Genomic DNA, 24,139 nt, shown 5'->3' with positions numbered 1-24,139 from the left:
AGGTGCTCCTCTGCAGTTGCCTGCTGAGTGCTGAGCTGGGGAGTGAGACTCTGTCTGATCTGGCAATCACTAAAATCCTGGTTTTACATTGATGCTCTGGTTTCTAGGCACTTAGTCTTGATTCTTCTAGATAAACTTGGAATGAGTTTACTACCCCTGCCAAGTGAGGGGCAGTTGGGAGTATTTAAGTGCCTGCCTACCATTGAGCCAAGTAGGGAAATCTGCTCTTTGGGAGGTGTGATTGTGTCCACTGCTGGGACTGGAAGTTATCATTAAATAAGGTGAGACTGGGTGCATTCAAGGTGTTACGGTCCTAGATTAGAAGGTTATGATAACGTTAAAGTAAGCTCTGAAAAACCACTATTCTTTGCACAGGGTCTCCTGGGAACCACTAAAAATGTTTAGTATTTCAAAAAGCATGATGGGAAAAGCTTGTGTTCATGATAAATCTGCATAGCAAGGAAGTTGGGTTTCTGTGTGTGGAGCTGAACTTTTATCAGGATTTGTGTTAACAATGACCGTCTCCTTGGTAGACCTCTTATGGGGAGCAATGCCTGCCTATTTAACAGCACGAAAGGACTGAGATTCTTGGCTAACAACAGCTGTTAAAATCTAGGGATTATGTCAGGTTACAATGAAATACAAAAGATACTGGCTTTGACTAATTGGAGCTCTTGTTAGTTTGAGGTGCTGGTGAAATGCTGGGCGACAGAAAGATAAAGGGTCTGCAATTGATCAGTCAGATCATGTTCTTAGGTTGGTAGAAACAAATAAGCCTCCAGGCTGTTTTTACGGGGTGGCTCTAACAGGGTAATGCTAGTTGCTACAACAAACAAACTAATGAGACAACGTGGGCTGTACAACAGGCTTCTGAATTGTCTTGACCCAGAAGTGACCAATTTTATTTTGGATAACATTTGAAGACAACTAATAAAATGATTAAGGAGACGGAAATCAGGACAAGGTGGTAGCAGCCCAAATGAATGGGCTGAGCCGACAGGCATGCATGCATGGAAACACAGCCAATGTTTGTGTTAGAAAAAAGTAGCTTACTCCATTTGGGCTACCATGGTGTTGTATGAGAGACTTTTTATTTCTTTTTCTTTCTGGAAATAGGGTTTCTCTGTGTAGCTCTGGCTGTCCTGGAAGTCACTCTGTAGACTAGAACTAGACCAGGCTGGCCTTGAACTCAGAGATCTACCTGCTTTTGCCTCCAAGGGCAGGGATTAAAGGTGTGTGCCACCACTGCCTGGCTAGAGAGAAACAGCCTTTTTCTGGAGAGACATAGCACTCCAGAAAGAGAGCCCACAACAAACCAAAGTCATGCTTGCACCGAAGTCCAACTTGGTGAACTAATGGGTGTTTATTGGGCTTACTAGCCAGAGTTTGTGGGAGGAGTTACTTACAGGAGCAGGGATGACTCACATGCAGCTGTATCACTGAAATGCCCAGCCTGGGCAAAGACACAGGAAATCTGCAGTTCTGGAGCGCTACATAGTTGCCAGACAGCTCAAGATACTCCTATTAGCAGATCAAATGGTCATTCTGTAGCCCTGGGGAGGGGGGGGGGACATCTCAGACCTGTTTATCTGATGATAATGTTCCAATTTGGAGGAAACACCTTAAAATGATGACATAAACTCTGAACCTTATTTCTTCACTAAAGAAGATGCTTATCAGTACCCTGACTCCTAGGATGATAAGGTCAATTTTGTTAGCACACAGTAGGATCTCAGTTAAGAAGTCTATGTGTTTTCTATGTGCTACAGTCTATAAGCTGTAATGGCAACTCCTCCTCCTCCCCTTCCTCCTCCATCCTCTTCTTTAATACCACCCCCCCCACCTTCTTTGTTTTGCTTTTTGAGACAGGATCTCACACTGTTGCTCATTCTGGACTTAAGCTTTCTATCCTCTGCCTCAGCTTTCCTGAGATTGAGGTTGTAGGCATGAGTCACTAGACTCATCTACTGTGGGAGTAGCTTCTTGGGACGCCTTTCTCTTGTCCATTCTCCTTGTCTGCTGCCTGCTGTAGCTGGAGTGAGCCTTCTCAAACATGTGACCCAGGGAAAGCCAAAATTCTCATGTCAGTCTAAAACCCCACACGGTCGGATGTCTCTCAGGACCCAGCTCTCTGCGCGCACCCCCTGCTCCAGGCCTTGCATTGTTCTGGAAGCATGACAGATTTGTCCCTGTCTGGGAATCCTTCCTTATATATAGAACCCTCTTCTCTCAAAAGACTGCATGGCCCCACCTTGTACCTGCCCCCAGTCTGTGAAGATGCCCTCTTTTCAATGGCCTTTCACACAGCCCATCTCTTTGCCCACTCCCATAGCATGCAAAAAAGTTATCTCTTTCCAAAGTGTCACCTGCACATGTATTTGCTTGGCTTCTTTATTTCTTCCAACTACATGGTGAATGTTAGGGCCAGAACTCTCTGGCTCCTTTTAGGATTTCAGTCTTCATTGGTTGAATGTGCAACTGTGAGCACTGGACTTGTGTTTCCTCCATACTCTGGGACCACTGCAAAGTAGAAGAACCTCCCCCACTCCCTACTCCCATGCTCTTAGATGGTAGGACTTTGATCTTTTTTAGACACACAATCAAAGCAACAATGAGGAAAACCATGAGAATTGTTGAACTTGAAATGGTTGGTTATCAATTCAAGGTTTGAAATCTAGCACTCATTTTGCAGGACTTCAGAACCGGAAGAATGTCAATCATACCAGGGAGAAGCCATCTTTAAGAAAACAAGTTCTATAGGAAGCTCTTCGAGGGTGCATTCTCTGTTGTCCTAAGGATGACAGCAACAGTTAAGTTCTAGATCTCTGTTAATGAACTTACACATCATAAACAAAGAATGCTTTAGGGTGTTTGGACTCCGTTTCATCATAGAACCTGTAAGGAGCATATAAAGAGACAGGCAGAAGAAGCCTGGCTGGAAAGAGATTGGGAAAGTGAGCATAGGCCAATTACCTGACTACTAGAGATAAGAATGAATGAAGGTGTGCATTTGTGGCAGAGTGTGATAAGCAAGGTATTTAAGGACCAGCTCAGGACAGAGAAGCAGAGTCCATCATGACTGAGTGAACTCTCCTCCACCTGAGAAGCCAGTCCACTAAGCTGAGAACTGCTCAATCTGGTACCAGACATCAAAGACCGGCGACCTCGGTGGACTTGAAGCTTGAATCCAGAGGAATCTTGAGACATCACGAGCCATGGCCCTACACCAGACAGGTACCCTGGTTGTGAGCCTAGTGGCTATGGTCCCTAGGACTTTCCTTCTGCTTGTGTGTATTGCTCTGATATAAGTGTGAAATATATACTTAAAACCAACTCGCTGAGTCTGTCATCATTCCTCCAGGGTTAAAGCCTGGTACGTGCTCATGACATTACCCCAGCTGAGAAAAGCTGTAGGGGTGGGGAAGTGTTATGAAACCTTAAAGCACTAGAGGAGAAAAAATATATATGTATATGGTGGGGACAGAGACGATCAGAAGGAAGTGAAACAGTTCCTCTTCCTGGTGTGGAGACAGATCTAGTTTTCTATTTTTCTGAAGCCTAGGGGTGTGGTGCAGTGTAGGCAGGAGTGGAGAAAAAGGTGGATATGTTGTTAAGCAGTATGGTGTTTGTTCAGTCCTCTTTATAGGCTCTTTCTGTGCCTTCCTCCTCTGCTTATTCCCTTTGATTATGGAGCGGAGCGCAGATTGGTCTTTGGTGTGGTAAGACTCGGGGAGATGCCTTCTGGGGGTATGGCATGTACCACTTGCCCTGGGGAGAGGGTGTTACATAGAAGGAGAGCTAATGGGGTGTGAAGGGCTGCTTTTTTTCATCGAGAACCTGTGTAATGGGCTGGCAAACATTTGCTGCTTTGCCTGTAGGGTACAAGGCTGAAGACAGCAAATGGCCAGGAGGTGTTTTATTTGTTTAGATTAACTGGTTTTGGTCAGGGACTACAGCTAAGGGATCAGTGCTCCCATCCCACACAAGGTCTGTTCTGTAGGCTGTTGATGACCTCTGTGGGAATATACTCCCGTGTGTCGGAAGACTTGGCATCTTTTCCATCATTGTCTGCCAGGCCGGAGATACACCAGATCCCTGGTAAGAGAGCCCTTTAGAAGCCTGAACCTTTCAGAAAGCCCCTTTATCCTCAAAGCTTTGATCTGGGCAGGATTCCTCCCTCCCCCCACCCCAACCCTAGCCTTATTAAGCTTGGTTTTTGGGTAAACATTACAAAGGCTGCTGCCCCTCCAACAGCAAATGGCTCAGGACTTCCTAAACTTACTTTTCAGATTCCCTAGCTACCACTCCCTTTCCTGTTGCTTATCATATGTCCTTGCTAGCAAAATAATGACTTGTTGGAAGTGTTTTGGCGGAAATTTTGGTCTTGACCCACTCAGGCTTCCAGTTTAGGAGAAGTTTTAATCTTGACCTATGGAGATTTCCAACTTTAGGAGCTTGGGTGTTGGAATCAGACAGTTCCCAGTTGCTAAGTGTATTCCTTCAGGAATCACGCTGGCTGCAGTCATGAAGTGAGCCCCACCACATCTCAGGCGCACACAGATGGCACTCAAGTGTCATTGTCTGGAGAATGTGAGGCAATGTGACAAAAACATGTCATTGAATAATTACCATATCTGGTACAAGTGAACTTCTAATGTGTGTCTTGCAGATGAAGTGCGTGGCTCATCAAACTTGGTTCACTGGCTTAGGGTCATAAAACAGACAGGTAGAAAAGCCAGGATTTCAGTCTGGAGTTTTGAAACAATGGCTCTGTTTCCTCTATTGTATCTTCAACACCTGAGATTCTCTCTTCCATCTCCTGTATTCTGTTGGTTAGTTCCTGATAATTTATCCAGATTTTCCATTTTCAGCATTCCCTCAATTTGTGTTTTTTGTCTTTTTTTTTATTCTATTTTAGTTTTCAAGTCTTGAACTGTTTGAATTGTTTCCTTCACCTGCTTGCTTGTTCTTGGCTTTCCTTGCTTTCTTTAAGGGACTTGTTGATTTCTTTCATTTTTTTCTGTTTGTCTTTTCCTCCATTCCATTTTTTATTTGTGTTTTTCTTCCATTTCTTTAAGGGAGTTTCTCATTTCCTCTTTAAAGTTATTTTTAAGGTCATTTTCTTCTCCTTCATCTGCGTTGGGATGTTCGGTTCTTGCTAGTATAGAACTCCCAGTGTCTGGTGGTGTCATATAACTCCTTATGTTGTTGAATGTATTCTTATACTGTTAACTACCCATCTCTTCCTCCAGTGGGTGCAGGTGGGTCCTGTGATTCAGGGGGGGGTCTCTCTTTTTCCGATTGGTATAGGTGGGGTCTGTGGCTTAGGTGGTAGTTCTCCCTGTCCTGATGGGGGCAGTTCCAAGGCTCCAATGGCGGCAAATGTGGTGCTGGATGGTTTGGGGTGTGGGAAGGCTGCCCCAAGGTCTCTGGAGCTTTGGTGGGTGGGGATGGCATGTACGACATGCCTCAGGTAATTAGGGCCTAGAGGTTAGGATCATGGTGATTCTTAAATGCATGTTGCTCGTCCCTAGCATGGACTATTTAGATCAGAATGATTATGACCGAATTTAGGAAGCTACATCTTAACAGGACATTTTGCTCACTTTCTGGAGAACCATTGTTCTCTGCAATACTGCCTCCATGGGTAATGGATGAGAGGGTGGGTAGTGAGGCTGCCACAGGTGATTCTAGCTCCCCTATTGCCACCCTGCTCTCTTTATTCCTGTGCCCCCTCCACCTCTCTAACAGAACGTACTTTGGTGTATTTTGGTGAACATGTTTGGAGTGCAAGCTGCCTTCTGCGTAGAGGGAGCTCAGACAATGAGATGCACATAGCTAGCGGAGAGTGAGTCCCCAACCTAGGGCATTTCAGTGCAGACAGATGGGGGGATGAGGAGGAGCCAGCTACAGACTGCTGGGGTGTGTGTCACATATAGGGGGACCAATAAGATGGAGAAAACCCAGGAGGGTAAAGGATGTGTGTCAAGAAGGAGGATGTACACATGCTGATGGCTGAATGAAAGAAAGAAGGTGTAGACTGTGTGGTTGGCAACATGGAGGCCTCAGTACCTCTAACAAGAGCAGGTTCAAGAAGCTGGGGGATTTTCAAGTGAGAATGGGAAGATGGGAATTGGGGTACAATGACTATAGACTGTATCTCAGAGAGTTTTACTACAAAGGATAACAGGGCCAGGACTAGGAGGTGAAATGGGGTTGAGAGACGGAGGGAGGGGGGCATACACTGGATTTATTCAGAACCATACAGTGGGTTACCTTTTGTAAAGTTGTATCTCACTTGACAGTTACTTCCTTCAGCAAAAGAACCGTTACCTGTTATAACCTTTCCTTAAAGTTTTAAAAGCTTCCCACTTGCACATCATATTCATTGGTCAAGAAGAAAAGAATTTGTAGATCAGTCTTGTTCCTTATATAGTTCAATGCAAATATATTTGAAAACTTTTTCCCCCATGTATGCTTTATCCATGGTTTGGTTTTGCCTGAAGCATTTTGAAAGAAAAACACCCACTACATATACAAGTAATTCCATTTCTCCTCAAAGATTTTCTTTTGTTCAAATTAAGGTTCAAACAAGGTCTAATTACATATTATTATTGTACCTTAAGGATAATTGATTTTCATATGTCTATTGATTTGCTGATAAAAGCAGTTCAGTTGTCATATAGAAATCTTTTTTGTGAATTAGTAAATAGAAATGTCTGTAAACTTCCTTATTTACTATCTTAAGTTACCACCCCTGCCCATATTTCCTGATAACTGGAATTGCAGTTGAAGCCCTGGCAATATATAGATTAAACATTTGTGGTAAGGGTATTCATAGGTGATGCTATGTGCTCTGTGTTGTCTTGCATTGCTGTCCATGTGCTCCATTATTCATGATGCCAAGACTCCGCTGTTCATGGGGGATGACTCGTGGTTTTTTTTTTTGTTGTTGTTTTTTGTTTCTTTTTGATAAGAGAATCATAGTGTGTTTATCTAAAGATGGGTCATCCTTAAGAAAGGGACACTTATTAGTGTCGAAGAAAAGGGGAGAACTTCATGACACAGTTTCCTTAAGTAGGCAGGAGTATATAGGATAAGCGCTGCAGCTCAGATAAAGGTATCCTGGTAGCCGGGAGTCAAGGAATACCACAAATATCACACTTCACAACAAACCTCATGCAAGAGAGTTATTGGAAGGGGGAAAAAACCAGGAGGGTGGCTGCCTCTGCTTGGGCCAGAAACAGCAGCAAACTGAACAGGATACAGAACTTACATAGAATTTCTTGGGAAGGGGATGGAACTTTTCACCTTGGAGCTTTCCAGGGTGGAGATTGGTGGGATTTCATGTCCAGAGATTAGGCTTTTTACTCTGTGGGGTAGGGTCCAGCAGTTAGGGTAGTTAGAGTGTTTTGTGGGTGGTATAGGGTAAAAAGGCCAGCCAAAGAAATATATCCTCACCCTGAGACGAGAGCCAATTCACTGGCCCTGAAACCAGAGCCAAAAATTTTAAAAGGGCCAGTGAAAGAAACACTTTGACTCTGAAACCAGAGTCAAAGAAACACATTCTGCTCTTGACCAACTCAGCAGGAAAATCACCCAATCCCTAAGCAGGAAAACCAACCAATCATTAAGCACAAAACCAACCAATCCCTGAGCTTGAAATCCGACCAATTCCCACCCTAGAAATCTTCACCCTGGAAAAACTCTGCCCCTAACAAGCCCTGTGCCTGTTCAGTTGGGAGCTGCCTCTTTCCACCCTGCCAGAGGCAGCCACCCTCCTGGATTCTTCCCTCCTAATAAATCTCTTGAATGAGGTTTGGGTGAGACCTTCACCAGAGTGGAGCAGGGCAGAGAAGTTGGAGCAGAGCAGATCCATATCTAACACCCCCCCCCAAACCTTCCCCTAGCAGAGTGAGTGGTTACACTCCAGGGGGGACCTGAGCAGAGTTGTTTACATTGGGGAAACCATTCGCTGGAGCAGGCTTGTAAGCTGCTTTGCTTGTGATATTCCTTGGCTCCCGACTGCCAGGGTACCTTTGCATCCAGGGTTCAATGCTTACAGGTGGAACTGGCGGTTAGAGGTCCTTCGGGGAGGGGTCTGGACACTCTTGTGGCCTGAGGGCCTTACAAATGGAATCTAGTAGATAAGTAGTAGTCACTGTAGGTGTTGAACGTGGCCAGTTCATTTGAAATAACAAGAGCAATATGAGTGAACTCAGGTAGCGTGGGCTATGACTGCAGCAGAGAAAGGTCTGTACTGGGACACTCTGCTTTTCTAGTGAACAAGGAGCAAGTTTATCAGCGTGGAGTGAGACTAGGAGGGGAGATGAAGCAGAAGACGGCAGACTGGCAGTTGTGTACTTTGGAAAGGACTGTCATTGCTGGACAGCATAGGCCATCAATGATCAATAATGGGAAATGAAATCAACCAAGATCATGTATGTGACTGGTGAGAGACAGAGCATGGCCCCTTGCCCCAGATCAAAATGATAACAAATCATGTGCTTTGGTTTATAAACTCAGGTCAGTGCTTAGCATGTATCCAGCACTAATTGAGTCATGGCTTTCTTTATCATAGTAGTTAGTTGTTGTCCAGAACCAAGGGTCCTGCTCTCACTTTCGTAGCTGGTTGAAGATCATCAGACTAGCCGTCTTGTCAGGGACAGTGACTACTTTTGGAGGACCCTTCTGACCCATGGTAGATTTTCATAAACAGTCTCAACTGGTTTGCTTTTGACATCAAGTTAGGTATGGCTTTTAATCCTCTTAGGAGACTAGAATTTCTGAGGAAATGCAGTTGACATGAGAAAAGCTGGGGTAGGAGGCTTCTTCTGATGTCTGAGGGTGTTACCAATAAAAAAAAAAAATCTCATGTTCCAACAGCTCATGTGTTAAGATTGGCAGGGACCTTTTATCTGCAGGCAAGAGGTTCATCCAAGGGTCAGGGCTTTCTGTGGGGGTTATGAAAGAGCCTCTTCCATCAACAATGCCTGGAATAAGAAAAAGTGTTTAAAGAACTGCCTCATCCAGCAAATATTTACTGAGTTCCTACTATGTGCTCAACACTCACTAAGTGTCTGGAGTTACTCCCTGACAATAGCACTGGAGAAGACTCTCGTATATCTCTTCTATCTGTAGTGAAAAGAGGCAGCAATCAGTTAGTAGGCATGCACATAAAGGAAACTTATGAATAGAGGGGGACCTGTCAGAGACATTTTCTCATTCTCATAGGAGACTGCCACAAATCCAGTTATTCCCTGAATTGGTAAAGAAAGCCCCAAACTTTTTATCCCTCCCCTGAGCTGAGGACTCAACCCAGGGCCTTGAACTTACTAAGCAAGCACTCTATCACTGAGTTAAATCCCCAACTCAGCCCTGTACTCTTTGGTAAAGGATGAAGTGACATCTTCTGCATGTGTTTCTGTCATGCCTGGAGCCTGCTTTCTGTCATGCTCCTACTCATGACAACAGCATCTTCTTTCAGCCAGAGTCTGTGATCTTCAATGGAGCATCTTCTCCATTTTGCTGGCAAAGCTGGTGGTCAGGGTACCATGGTAAACCCTTTGGGTGTGGCTAGTTCTCTGTGGCTAGTTTCAGTTTCCATTTTACAGGAAAACTAGCTGTCTTAGGAGACTCTGTAGTCCAAGGTTATGCCAGCATGCTTGCTTTTTGGTTTAGAATGCTAGATCCCCTGAAATAGGCTTTAAGGCCAGCTCAATATTATGCAGCCAGTTGAAGCACAGGGTGAAGTGTATTTTCACTATTGTCCCCAAGAGTTTGCCTTAGTTACCCAACAGACAGAATCAGAATAAGAAAGAATCCCAGCTCCTCATCAACTTTCCCAGCCTGACTTGTGACTGCACTCGTGGTATAGATAATATATTCTGTCTCCATTAAAATATTCTAATTGTTTTCTTCTTTGAAGCTACCAAAGTTCACATGTATTTATATTCATTCATGTGGATGTAACTTTAAGGGGTGTTTAGAAGTTAAGTCAATAGATTTTCACCGTTATATATAGGTTTGAGATTAAAACCCTTTTCTTTTTATACATATATTGCTTTGTAGAGTTCCCACTCTTTCCTCATTAATTCTTTTTTAATCAGCACAACTGTAGGAGGCAGGAACTCATTTTACACTTGAGGAGACTGAAATGCATATTTGCTCCTTTTTGTTTACCCAGCCCTAGATTTATGGCAGTTTGATCAATAGTCAGAAGACCTCAGTGCTCGAGTACTTTCTAGAAGGGTTAAGCTATGTACTTCTCCTTCAGTGATCTGACAACTTTATTGTGATCTGCCCAGCAATGCATAAGGCTGTTTTCAAGACTGCCAAGTGCTGTCAAGTCTCCAAACCATTATTTTTAATGCACCTCCCTTAAGATCAACCTTAAATATCATACATGTCTCAACTGTTGTTTTTAATTTATGATTTATCTGTTCGAGGTGCTTGCCTCTTTCTTTTGGGAGGCTTTTTGCCATATTAGTCCTTTATTTTTATGTTTTCTTGCAATTAAAATCATTTAGCTTTCCAATTCAATAAGTACAGAGTGAGTTCTGCTTTTAACTTTTAAAACATTATATATGTTATGCTAAAAATAAAGCTTGGCTTTTTTTAAATGCACTGGAGATCAAACCCAGAGCCATATGTTTACCATACAGATATCCTACCATTGAGCTATATTCCTTTTTTCCTCTTGAGCTATATTCCTTATTTTTTTAATTATAAAGAGTAATTCATATCTATTTTAGATATTGTTGAATGGCCATAAAACTTCAAAGATGGAAATGGTCCTTATTCCACAGTCCTAGGCACCATATTTTCCTAGTGCTTTATTTTCTTTTAAAGTATTATTTCTGAATCTGAATAGTATTTACAGCTCAGTAACCCATATCATTAAATATTCTGCTACAAATAAATAATTTTTAAAAATCATTCTGGAGTGTTTTTGGAGGGGTGAACCTTTTTGCTATTTATTCTTAAGGGGAATTGAATCGAATACTTCTTCCCAGATGGTTTTGTAGTGCCCACTTTATCTTTCTAAAGCATCCCTATCTGGCATGGTTCTTTTTCTAGGCTCTCTACATGGTACACGTATCTGGGGCGTTGCATCTGTAATTGGTTTTTACTCTTTCCAGCATACTCAGGGCTTCCTGGGATATGCCATAGCCCATAGCTGCAAAAGCGCCTGTCCATCCTGTTAATATTTAACACCACTCTGCTAGAAAAATCTCTCTAATCTCCCCCTTTATTTGTATTTCAGATGGTTTTTGATCATCCTGAGAAAAATGAGCCTTGGCCTCCAGACCTAATCAAGTAAATCTCTTTCCCATGGAGAATAATACCAGGGTTCCTGGGGACCTGGAGGGCCTGCAGCCCCAGAGGGATTAGCCAGAAGCAGGTAAGGAGCTCCTAGAAGTTTGAGAAAGTGGAGGGTGATTTCCTGAGTAAAACGGCATGGGCCTGACTCTGCTAGCAAGTGGCTTGGGTCTTCCTCATCTCACTATAGCTTCACCACTTTGCCTCTGTTTCTTCCTTTCCTAGTCTTCTAAGAACTTAGTCTGTGAGGGCCAAAGAGGTGGGGATAGCAGGCTTCTCCAACTCTATGCTACAGATAGAAGGTCTGAATTTTCTATAACTGACAGCCTTTTATGAGAGCATTTATGTGCCAACCATTGCATTTGACAGTAAACACGCTTCCAGTAGATAGAGCAGAGCTCTTTACTTACAGATATTTTCTTTATTGTTTATCTAGTGTTGGCTTGGTCTCTGTGGGTGGTAATGTGCATGGCTGCAGTATTCTTTTTTTAGAAGTTTCTTCCTGGTATAAGGATTCATTGGATTCAGCTTTGCTGGCTCACCAATCTCTTACTTAGCATGACTCTGTTCTGGGTTTGGTTCTGGGGCAAATTATTCAGACATGATACCAGGAAGCATTCTCCTCTGAATCAGGGCTTAGGCTCAAAACCCAAGCTTTGTAAACATGGCTTGTTAACAAGCAGGGGTGTGGTGAAAGCCAAGGGCAGTGAATTCATCAGCTGCAAAACCTGGAAGCTTACAGAGTAAGTCTGGAGATAGGAAAAATCAAATCATATACTGTTTTCCAAAAGCTTTTGGGGAAAAAGTCAGTCACCACTCTTTTCCCTGAGGTAGGTGTTAGGTGAGGCCTTCCCCTGTGTCTATCTTGCTCAAAGAGTTGGCAAGTGAGAATGGGCCCCCTCAGCTCTGAGTGGCCATGACTAGAAACCCCAGCTGGCCTCAGGTGAAGATAATATGGAGGGACCACACAAGCACTGATGGAAGGTTCCAGATGCATGTGGTCAGGAGGTGAAGGGCCTGTCAAGGGCCATGAGAAATACAGCAGGATAACTAATATTCAATAGACCGACCTACCACATGAGTGATAGGGAACTGGCAAGGCTGTGAAGTCAATGGTTGTGGAAATCAGTCGCTTCTGTCTGTAATTTCTCTCATGAGCCACTTCATCTCTTCCCTAAGAATAGCTTGAGTATTTCCCTGCGTGTGTGTGTGTTTATCTCCTATGTCTGTCAGGAGAATAACTTTTCATGTGGCTCTATAATCTTGATATACAGAATATATACTGGGTATCTTATATTCATGAATAGGCCCCCGAGAAAGGAATTTCTTCTCACTCAGGCATCAGCGGTAAGAACGCCCCACTTCTTATCTTGAGGCTGGAAGCAGCAGCCTCCGGATCTCACACTACATAGCCTTAGCTTTTCCTTTTGATATAACACTGAGAAGTCCCCTTTAATCAGCTAACATTTGTCGAAATGCTAATGTAGATAAAATGCTACCATTTTTCCTTCCACAGCTTATGCAAGTTGCCATGGCTACTGTGCCATTGCGTACCTAGCTGCTTGGAAAGCAAAAGCCAGCACATAGAAAGCACAGAGCTACAGTACCCCCCCCCTTCTTTTACATTTATCAATTACAAACTTCTAGCTTAACTAACCACACAAATTAGTTTTACACTCTAACTCCCTTTCTCCCGTCTTAGAAATTGTAGCCCCTTACTGCAGTAACCCTGGACACCTCTTAAGCTATGCCCAGATGTTTTACAAGTCATTTCTCCTCTGAGACTTAAGATGCCAGGTCTCATCTGCCTTCCTGGCCGTGAGGTATACATGCCTGGTATACTTGCTATTTCTGGAGAACTGCTAATTGTGTTTGTGTGGGTACAGAAACTAGAAACCTTGTGGGATCTAGGAGAGCTTCTAGAGATAACTTTTGGAGAAAACTTTTGAAGAGAACTTTAGGGGAACAGCTTTTTTTTTTTTTTTTTTTTTTAAGAATAAAGAGTCATGACAAGAATGATATGCGTATGAAGTGGTTCCTTCATCCTCAGACCCTTTCAATCAGCTCTACCCTCTTGTTGTGTGCGTCTGGCCTGAACCCTGAGAGAACACCAATACAGGCCAACTGAGGGCTCTGAGACTATCATTGGGGTCATCTGTGAAAACTCCTTTTCCCCAAGCATCCCAGGGAAGGCAATGGTGGCCTCCCCTGAGCCTCCAGTCTCATAAGTGAATTGGGGCCCTCGCTGCCATCGTCCCTCCCTGAGAACTGTAAGTCACATTCCAAGTCACCATTTCCGTGTCCCTCAGATCCGAGTTCAGAATTGCATGCACTTCCCAAAACTACACACGGAGCCTTTGGGAACATCATACTGGACATTATAACACTTAATTTGTCTGAAAGAGCCCCTGGTAAATGGAGCCCAGCAGTGATGCCTGATGGAGGGTGCTTTGCTATGGCTGAGAGTTTCATCTATGGGCACTCTAGTTTCTGAGTTCCCACGGTCAGTGCTTAATGTTCACTGATATTGATGAAAGCTATCAGTCCTTCAGTGCAAAGACTACACCAGTGGTTCTCAACCTTCCTAATGCTGTGCGACCCTTTAATACACATCCTCATGTTGTGCTGACCCACAACCTGCAAACGTGCTATTATTATGAATCATAATATAAATATCTGATGCTCAGGATATCTGGTATGCAACTCCCAAAGGGGTTTTGACCCACAAGGTGAGATGACTTGGATTAACCAATACAGACTTACCCTGAATTGGAATCTTGGTTCAAGCAGTATGGTGAGCTGATGATATTAGAGAAGACTACTCATGCCTTACTGTCTTCATTATAACACAGAGTTGTAAAAATTTACTTTGTAGTGTTGGTGTGGTGAGACATTGAAGGTAAAGTACCTAGGTAGTAGAGTTTCTTTTTCTGTCTATCCTGGAACTCACTCTGTAGACCAGGCTGGCCTTAACTCACAGAGATCTGCCTGCCTCTGCCTTCTGAGTACCACCGCTGCCAAGCTGTAGTAGGGTTTCTTTTCTTTTTTTAATTTATATGGTTTTCCTGCATGCATGCATGTGTGAGGGTGTCAGATTCCCTGGAACTGGAGTTATAGATAGTTGTGAGCTGCCATGTGGGTGCTTGGGAATTGAACCCAGGTCCTCTGGAAGAGCAGACCGTGGTCTTAACCTCTGAGCCATCTCTCTAGGCCCTGTAGTAGGGTTTCTTAAATGCTATCTCTCCTCTAGTTACTCTTGAGCTGTCATATGGTCATATGGTTAGTGCTAATGAATGAATGGGGAAATTTACTTTTTTTTTTTTCAGTGATATGACAAGCCCTCAGTCCCACCTTATGATGTTGCATCTGAATTCTTATCCCTCTGAGTACATTATTATCACTTCCAAAATATCCTCCATTTCACCTTTCACTCACCTGCAGCATCACTGCCCACATGGCCCTCTTGTCAAAGGGCTGCTCTCCTTTTTCTGCTCAGTCACTCTCCTGCCTTTGCTCTTAGGTAGTTCCAGCTGTCTAGCCACCCTTTCATTTAATGCTTCCAACACACCACAGACAATGGGGCAGAGATGACTATCTGTAGATGCTTAGGGACAGATATATTGACCTGGTCAAGGTCACTAAGAAAGGAATCAAGAACCCAGGCTTTATAAATTTCCCTCAAAAATCTCAAACATCCTTGGGAACAAGCTTGGTGGGAAAGGACTTCAGACTTCCCATGTTAGCAACACCCCAGGGGCAATTGCTTTCATCGTAGTGAGTATACTCAGGAGAAGAAAGAATTTAGTGTTTTCCAAAGGATACAGACTTTGTTTGAGTTCAAAGTGCTCCCATCTTCCATTTAGTCACACAGTGGATTTTGAAACAACAAAGTAGCCCTTTACCCAGATAGGAAGGGACTCTCTTGGCTATCTTACCAGGATTTCCTATCCACTGTCACAGAATGATCTAGCTACTTGAGTACACTGAATGCTGGACTGAGGCTAATTCTTGTCTAGAAGTACCAGACCATAGGCCTTCCAGAACTGTGCCACCATGCATAGGGGATTTCTCTGGCTCTTTTAACTGACAGAGGACTTCCGAGAATCTGGGTCTTGTGTATAGACTAGTCTCTCTGTTTCACAGAGAGCTTGGGCTGTAAGAGTGGAAGATGTGACAGGCTCTGCTCTAAGCTTCTTGAGTGAGCTAGAGCAGAACACTAGAGGTCAAGAGTCATGGTGCATAGACTAAGCGGGGAAAGATGCATAAACGTTCAGGGCTCAATGAGGAGTTCGGAGGAATGCTGTCAATATTCAGAGCCTAAACTAAGGCTCTTTATTCTTTTCCCCCTGGCTTTCTCAAGGCTGCGTCTCTGTTGGGAGGCAGTTGGGGCTGGACTTCAAGTCTGTTTATGCTACATCCTTGGCTTGGCTCATCACCACACTGCATGGCACTCTGGATATCCTCTCCTTCATCGTTCTTCCCTTTGTTCTACTTCTCTTAGGCTTGGTTCCTGCACGCAACCGTGGCTCTCCTGCTCGTACCTTTCATTATGATTCACACCAACTTGAAGAAAAAATTCAGCTACTTCATCCTGGCCTTTCTCCTGTTTGCACTCATCTGTGTGTGGAAGAAAGGGAGCTATGAGGCTCTTAAATTGCAAGCCAAGGAATTTCAGGTGACCAGGAGCCTGGAGAAGCTGGCCATGCGGTCTGGTTCCCAGTCCATGTCTTCAAGCAGCAAACAAGACCCTAAGCAGGACAGTCAAGTTCTCAGTCATGCCAGGGTCACAGCCAAGGTCAAACCACAGCCCTCCTACCAGGTGTGGGACAAGAACTCCTCATCCAAAAACCTCAACCCCAGGCTGCAAAAGATCCTGAAAAACTATCTGAACATGAACAAATATAAAGTGTCCTACAAGGGGCCAGGGCCAGGAGTCAAGTTCAGTGCTGAGGCCCTGCGCTGCCGCCTTCGAGACCGTGTGAACGTATCCATGATAGAGGCCACAGATTTTCCCTTCAACACTACTGAATGGGCGGGTTACCTGCCTAAGGAGAACATTAGGACCAAGGCTGGGCCATGGCACAGGTGTGCCGTCGTCTCCTCCGCAGGATCTCTGAAATCCTCTCAGCTGGGCAGAGAGATTGGTATGTAGAGTGTTCTCCGAGCAGCTGATGCTTCTGGGTCTGGTTGGGGAATTTCAAGGCCCTTGAACAAGAACCCGTGCATAGCTTAGAGGAACAGCAGAGTTGTCCCAAGGCTGTGTTTTCAGCTGTCTTTCTTGGAGTGAAAATGCCCCCAAAGATGTCTAAAAAGACGGGGACCACAGCTTAAACCTTTTTTTTTCCTTTTAATATAGTTTTAAGAATTGAGAATTTCACATGTGTATACAGTATATTTATTTTAACCATATGCAACCTGTTCCTTCCTTTTCATTCTTCTACATCCCCTTCCCAGTTTCATGTCCCTCCCCCCCTTTTCTTTTAATAACCCACTTAGTCAAATGAGTGCTGCCCGTATGCACATGGATGTGGTCTTCCACTGTAGCTCCATCAACCTACCAGGTTCCACACCCCTAAAGAAATCTGAGTCCTTCACATGGAAGCCATGAGCTTCCCCTAGGGGTGGGATCTCAAGTGTCATTGTGTTTGTCACTCCCCCCCTCTCCCCATGCTGACTTGAGGTTATTGATGGTTTGTAGGTCTTGGGTAAGTAATTGCAGACTCTGGGAGCATATGAGTGCAGTGACTGCCAATATCTGGAGGTTACTGCTTTTCCCCAGTCCTCCCTGGCCTCTGGCTCTTACAATCTTTCTATTCTCTCTTCCATGACATCCCTTGGAGGTCTACTGTATTTTCTCCATTAGAATATTTTTCTATCTGTTTCAAAAACTGGTGCTCAATGGAGTGTTCCATTAAAAAAAAAAAAAGTTGTGCTGCAAAAAACAAAAACCCTACAGCTGACCTTTGAAAATGTTTGTAGCATAGAACTTGACTTTGTTTTCAGTATCTAAGTGTCTGTTTGTTTGTCTAAAATCGTGTGGAGAGCAGGCAGCCATGTGCCACAGAGTTTCACTTCAGGCTTTGGCCATCACCATCTATCAGACAGGGTCTTTCTGTGGTTTGCCCCTGCTGGGTACCCCAGGCTAGCTGGCCTCCTAGCTACTGGTGATTCTCCTATCTCCGTGTCTGGCTTCAGGTGGGTACTGAGAATTTGGCCTCATGTCCACAGGCTTGCATTTTACCCCCTGAGCTGTCTCGTTAGGTGTGATTCTGATATGTGGCAAATTCTTTTAAGTCTCACCTGGCTTAAAAAGAAAACAGGATATATATATGTTTCAGCAGAATTTTTGTGTGTGTGTGTGTGTGTGTGTGTACATGTACTGGGTATGGTATGGAGGTTAGAAAACAGCTTTGTGGAGTTAGTTCTCTCTGCCACCTTTATGTGTATTCTGCAGATCAGACTCAGGTTACCAGACATGGGCACTACGTGCTGTTAGCTGATGAGCCTTCCAACTGGAACTTTTAAATTGCGTGCTATAGGCTAACACCAGGTGTTGTATGAATCCTTAAAGTTGCCTGCAAAGCTACCAGGAGGTACTTGCAAGCCTGTCTGCCTTTTTTCTGGTCATGGTCCTGATGCTCAGAGCATTCTGTGATTGAAAGAGACCACAGGTCCAAATACACTTCTTTGCTATTCATGAAACTGCTAACAGCTAATAAAGAGCCAAAGTCTGTTCACATTACAAACCTGCAACTGAGAGCTAACTAACGTGTACACAGCCATTTACTTCTGTTATTTTGAGAGAACTCTGGCTGTAGAGAAAGCCTTGCCATCAGACTGGGGGCCTGGAGAAAGTGAGGTCATATACTCCTTTTAATTTCCTCTGGTGACTGCCAGGGCCTGAAACCAGACATAACTTTCAGAGAAGGAATGCAGACCCAAACAGGTTACTCTGAATCCCTAAGTCCATTGTGATTCTAACGAGGCCCCCCAAATGGCCAGCCCTACCCCAACTTTAGCTTTTGCCCTTTTGGTTTCTTTGGACTTATTTCCAGAAAGTAAATGTGATTGGATTCTGTTGTGTGTAATAGAATCAATTTCCCATTTCTCCTCTTCGTTTGCTATAGAATAGTGGCATGGCTAGGATGGTTAGATGACTGAAGTTCTTTCCATCAAGTTATTGTCTGGCTAAAGTTGTGTTCAGGGTTAAAGCAGAAGCAAAAGTCCTTGTAAACTGGAGCCGCAGCTTCATTCACAAACTCATCAACACCACAGAATAGCAGCCAGAAATACTAAGGCTTGAGACTTGCTGTAGAATTGAAGCTATTGGGCATGTTATGACTGTTCAGCCTAATGATGCTTCATTCATGATACTTCTAACAATATAGCCCAGGTCATCTGAGAGGCTACCACTTTTATCCAGTGGAGGAATATCCCCAGGAACTGGATTAAACCCTTGTCCAGGACTTTGGCGAAGTGGTTCTTAACCTGTGGGTGGTGACGCCCACAGGGTTGCATATTAGATCTCCTTCATATCAGTTTACATTACAATTCATGATAGTAGCAAAATGACAGCTATGAAGTAGCAATGAAAATAATGTTATGGTTGGGGGTCCCCACAACATGAGGAACTGTATTAAAGGGTCAAAGCACTAGGAAGGCGGAGACACAGCTTTGGTTGTTCACCAGAGAGACGCCTCAATGTCTTTTGCCTCCAGTAGTCCCATAAATCAAATTACGGTGGCTCCATCATCACGGGTGCCTTTTATTGTTGCTGATAGTGGATTTGCATGTATAAGCTATGTAGATAAGTTAGGAATTTTATTCTAAATAATAGCATGTTTTTCACATACTATCACCAATAAGTATGATATATTGTGTACTCACTGTGTGCTTGGCATACCTGCTTTCCTTTGTTTGTTTGTTTGTTTGTTTGTTTGTTTGTTTTTTGAGACAGGGTTTCTCTGTGGCTTTGCAGGCTGACCTGGAACTAGCTCTTGTAGACCTGGCTGGTCTCGAACTCACAGAGATCCACCTGCCTCTGCCTATGAGTGCTGGGATTAAAGGCGTGCGCCACCACTGCCTGGCTTGCTTTCTTCTTTTTAAATTTCATTTTTGTGTATGGGTGTTTTGCCCACATGTATGCCTATGTACTGTGTGCATAATTAGTGCCCATGGAGGCTAAAAGTGGGGCATCAGATCCCCGGAACTGGGGTTACACACATAGTTGTGAACTGCCATGTGGGTGATAGAAATTGAACCTGGGCCTTCTGGAAGAGCATCCATTGTTCTTAACTGTGGAGCCATGTCTCCAGCCCCTCAGTTTCAAAAACACGTTTTTGTTGATTGAGAATTCCTGCATGCACACAGTTTATTTTGATCATATTTACACACACACCCTCTCCTCTCAGATCTATCTCTGGCTCCTCCTAACTTCTAGTGCTCTTTTTGTTTTAATAACTTGCTGAGTTCAGTTTGTGTTGCTCATATGCTCATGGGTGTGGGGTCATCCACTGCAGCTGGTCTACCCACTAGGGGCTACACCCTTAAAGAAAACTGATTCATTCTTCCCTATAAGCTCAGCTAGGGGTAACCTCACACCCTCCACCCAAGACTTCCCCAACTCCTCTCAGGCCCCAAGCTGGGATGTGGGGCCCAGTGTCTGGAGAAGGGTAAAGGGTTAGGCCAGAAAGATCCCCAGGAATCAGTGCGGACCTATATATCTCGTTTCTTCTCTTCGTCTCCCTGTCCCTAGCCCACTGGTTCTCAACTTGTGGGTCACGATCCCTTGAGGGGGGAGTGTGAATGACCCTATCACAGGGGTCACCTAAGATCATCGGAAAACACAGATATTTGCGTTATGATTCATAAGAGTAGCAAAATAACAGTTATGAAACAGCAATGAAAATATGGTTGGGGATCCCCACAACACGAGGAACTGTATTAAAGGGTCGTGTCATTAGGGAGGTTGAGAAGCACTGCCCTAGCCAGTTCCCTGCCTATGCTGGACTATGCAGTAGCAGTGCTTTCTCCTGGCTGGGCCTGACTGTTCTTCCAGTCTCAGTTCTGAACCGCCACATTATCAAAAGCCTGGGTGTCTGCGGAACGTACAATAGTCTGTGATAGACATAAATTGCAATGTGTACCTTTTCACGCAGTAAGACACAAGGTCCTTGTGTGTTTTGTCCATATCACTGTCTGCAGTGTCTAGATCTGTGCCCAGCATAGCATGGTCTTCAGTCGGTATTTTCTGCATGAAGCAATGATCATCTTTTCCAATGCTCAACATCAAGGTCCTATCCAAAACTTTCTATGATGAGGATCCTCCGTCTTTCCCACCAATCCCAGCTCCTGTCCCCTTCCCACTTGCCTCTGGGGGTTGAAGTTCTGGACTGTGTCAATGGGTACGTCCTGCCTTCTGACTTATTTGAAACCAGCTCAGGGGAGCATTGGCTTGCATCTGAGAAGGAGGAAGGTGGAATTCAGCTCAGTTTCACTTAGTGCCCCTAGGATGACCTGTGATTGTGGTTTTTCTGGGATCAAAAATCTCAGCTCCTGTCAGACGGTGGGACTTCCTGACTCTGGTGTTGCTGTTTCCCTGCAGTCCTGGGAGATCAGGGCATGAAGCAGAATGGAGGGGAGCCATTGACTGCCCCCCTTAGTCTTTGCTGGCGGGATGTTAGCAGAGGTGGCGCTCCTCTCCTGCAGGGTACAGCTGGTGACAGTGTCCTTCCTGGGATCCTGAGTCCCTGCTCCTGCTGGTGGCATGCCTTGGGGTAGAAACAGCTCCAGGAAGGCCTGGGTGTTGGATTCATTTCTCAAACTCAGCCTTGTAAACAGCACTTTCATTGCTCCTGGGATGTGTGATTGGGAAAGTAGCCAAAGTGCAGTTTCTGACAGGTCTGTGTCTCCTGTGGTTTCTACTGTTTACTTTTGACCCTGTGCCTGGTTCTAAGGAACCTATCTGTTCTATCTTGTGGAAGGGTGGACCTGCTGCCCTCCTGGCAGAGTACTGTCTGGAAGCTGATAAGATTTGGACTCTGCTCATCTTGTGTCATTCCCAACCATTCCAAAGGCATGTTGTCTAGGAATTAAGCTCTGTTGTTCCTGTGAATAAGGTGTCTGGATTCCTGTGGTTTCAAAAAAATAGATATGAACTGAAATAAAGAGGAAGACTTTCATTGCTTAATTCTGGAGGCACCCTCCTTCGCGGTCATTTGCCATGGATCTGAATGCATTTGTTCTTCTCATTTTATCTCAGTAGATATTGAACAGCTGTAACCAAATCCTCATACACAATAGAGGGTGTCCAATCTGGTGCAGATTTTGCTAGTGAACCCTAAACTTGTCTGAGCAAGCGAGGATGGGGTGGGCTTTCATAGGATCCAGAGGCTTGGGGTTAGGATAGCACCTAAACGCCATTGCTTCTCACCCCATCAGTTTGGTCAAATGTTAGGTTCAGAAACTTGTGCAAACCTTGCAAATTATGCTTAAAGAAGGTAGGGACCAAGTTATGTGTTTTTGAGGTGGTCTGTCTGACTTTGACTAGAGTTAACAAAATATATTATTTCTAACAAAGCACTTAATTAAAAAGCAAAGCACAGCTGCCCTGCAGTTTGGGAATTGAAGTTGCACTATGACTTGCTTGACTCATTTCTACCTCAGCAGATTTGTGGCTTTGTGGGTCTCAGGTTTCAAAATGGGACAGATACTTCATGGCTGTCCTGGGTGACATAGTGTGTCCCACCCAGGCACTTAGCTAAGCACTGTAAGCTTCTCAGAGTGCAATGGCTATGTTGCACATGTGAAACAAAGTCAGCACAATGTAGCAGGGCTAGAAACATGATTTATGGGTGATAGGTAGGGTGTGTGTAGTCTGTTCCTTTGATACCCGAGAAAGCATTCTGTTATAAATGGCGTGTTGGTCCCATTCATTTTTCTGTTGCATCTCAGCACACTGGTGCCAGTGAATGGCCCTCAAAATTAATACACATTGTAGCTCTTGCAATGGCTGGCAGACAGGTGATCATCTTTGTGAGCTTCTCTGAGTCCCACACTCACACTATAATATCACAAGATAAAAACGGCGTGTATTTTGGTCGCCCCTGTGCCTTCCTTCCTCTTCTCTGTCTCTCTTCCTACATATCGCTAGCACTCACCCCCTATTTCCGTTTCCTGTGGTTTACAGATAATCATGATGCAGTCCTGAGGTTTAATGGGGCACCAGTAGCCAACTTCCAACAGGATGTGGGCACGAAAACAACCATTCGCCTGATGAATTCTCAGGTAAGAAAGCGTTCTTTCCTATAGGTTGTGCACATGATGGAAACAACTACAGTCTGGGCGCCATTGCTGAGTGTACCCACATCTAAGCTGTCATCTTAAGTTTCTTCACCTCCTCCTGGGTCCCAGATATGTCACTGAAGAAGGGACAGTAATCCCCTGGCCAACCTTGCGATGTGTCTATATAGTCATCACACTGATAGTGTGCGCTGATGGAGCTGCCTAGGGTCTAGGGAAGTGGGGTTCTGGTTTTCCTTGTTCCCATGCAATTGTGCCTGTAATTTTGGACAAGAGACAGCAGAGCACAGGGCATTCAGGGAAGAAGGGGGGAGAAGGTGGAAGGCTGGGCAAAGTAAGCAAGGATACACACAGAGTTCAAGGTGGCTATAAAACACTGTGCCAGCAAAGGACATAGTACCAGAGCCACAGGGGCCTATATATAGACTGTGTATCAGAAGCCATGCATTACTTCATGGCTTTCCTAAGTCCTTCCCTAAAGTATTTCTGAGTAGCGGACATGCTGATTTCTCAAAACCAACAGGAACTTTAGGCATGTTCTTGCCAAAATTCCTGTTAATAAATATAGTGATAAAAACGGAATTGAGCACAGCCTTTAGCCAGGCACAGCACTGAGCACGTACAGTCCCAGCCACCTAGAAGACTGAGGCAGGATTAAGATTCCGTAGATAGATAGATAGATAGATAGATAGATAGATAGATAGATAGATAAAGTAAATAAATAAGTAAACAAATTCTGTGCTGGGACCACCAGTCTAGCAAACCTCACTGTTGGCAGTGATATTTGTTCCTTCGTGAGCAAACACAGGAGCCTTAGCTGTTGCCCTGTGGGTATTTAATCTTTGTCTGCCTCTTAGGAGTCTGAGGCCTGGGCAGCATCAGAAAAGCCCTGCCAGCAGCACTCTGCTGGTATTGGACCTGCTTCCTCTCCTGCAGTAGGGCCCCCAGGGCTGAGTGTGTCCACATCAAAGCTGCTAGCTTGATTAGGTTTCCTGACCTCCTGCATCCCAGATATGTCACTAAAGAAGGGACAGTGATCCCATGACCGAAGTTGTGATGCACCCATAAAGAAAGGAAAATGGGTGCTTCTTTCTCTTCACTTTCTGACTCGCAGGAACATCCAGATGGACCCCGCACTGCTTCCTGCACAGTGTTCCTTCTATTTGAGACCCATGGTGGAAAGAAGTAGGACCAAGGAGCAGAAATGCTGTGCATGCAAACTTATTTCTTGTTTTTTTTTTTCCTTGTAAAACTTTTTTGGGGGACAGTATCTTGCTATGTTGCCCAGGCTAGCCTTGAACTCTCAGTTCTCCTTCCCTTTCAAGGGCATACAGTCATCTGCTTGAATCACCATGTCCAGTTTTAAACCTTTTGGTTATTATCATTTCAATTTTAAAACAGCCATCACTTTCTATCCTGGCGACATCTGGTGTCCAGATATCTTCAGTGTCTCTGTTGTTCTACCTAGGGATCTTTCTTTCTTTCTTTTCTTTCTTTCTTTCTTTCTTTCTTTCTT

At 44.3% G+C, this 24,139-nt stretch overlaps 1 protein-coding gene across 1 annotated transcript in view; it reads left to right on the top strand.

Moving 5' to 3' along the window:
- Positions 1 to 15,871: 15,871 nt before the first annotated feature.
- The window catches only part of St6gal1 (ST6 beta-galactoside alpha-2,6-sialyltransferase 1), a gene marked incomplete at both ends in the record, with an annotated part of 37,920 nt that continues 29,652 nt past the window's right edge, over positions 15,872 to 24,139 (top strand). The window contains 2 exon segments of the mRNA NM_001246815.1: positions 15,872 to 16,466; positions 22,511 to 22,608. Of these exon segments, the coding sequence (NP_001233744.1) occupies positions 15,872 to 16,466; positions 22,511 to 22,608 (693 nt within the window).

Source organism: Cricetulus griseus, chromosome 4 (genome assembly GCF_003668045.3).
Source record: "Cricetulus griseus strain 17A/GY chromosome 4, alternate assembly CriGri-PICRH-1.0, whole genome shotgun sequence".
Taxonomy (NCBI): domain Eukaryota; kingdom Metazoa; phylum Chordata; class Mammalia; order Rodentia; family Cricetidae; genus Cricetulus; species Cricetulus griseus.
This window is presented reverse-complemented; position numbering and strand designations above follow the sequence as displayed.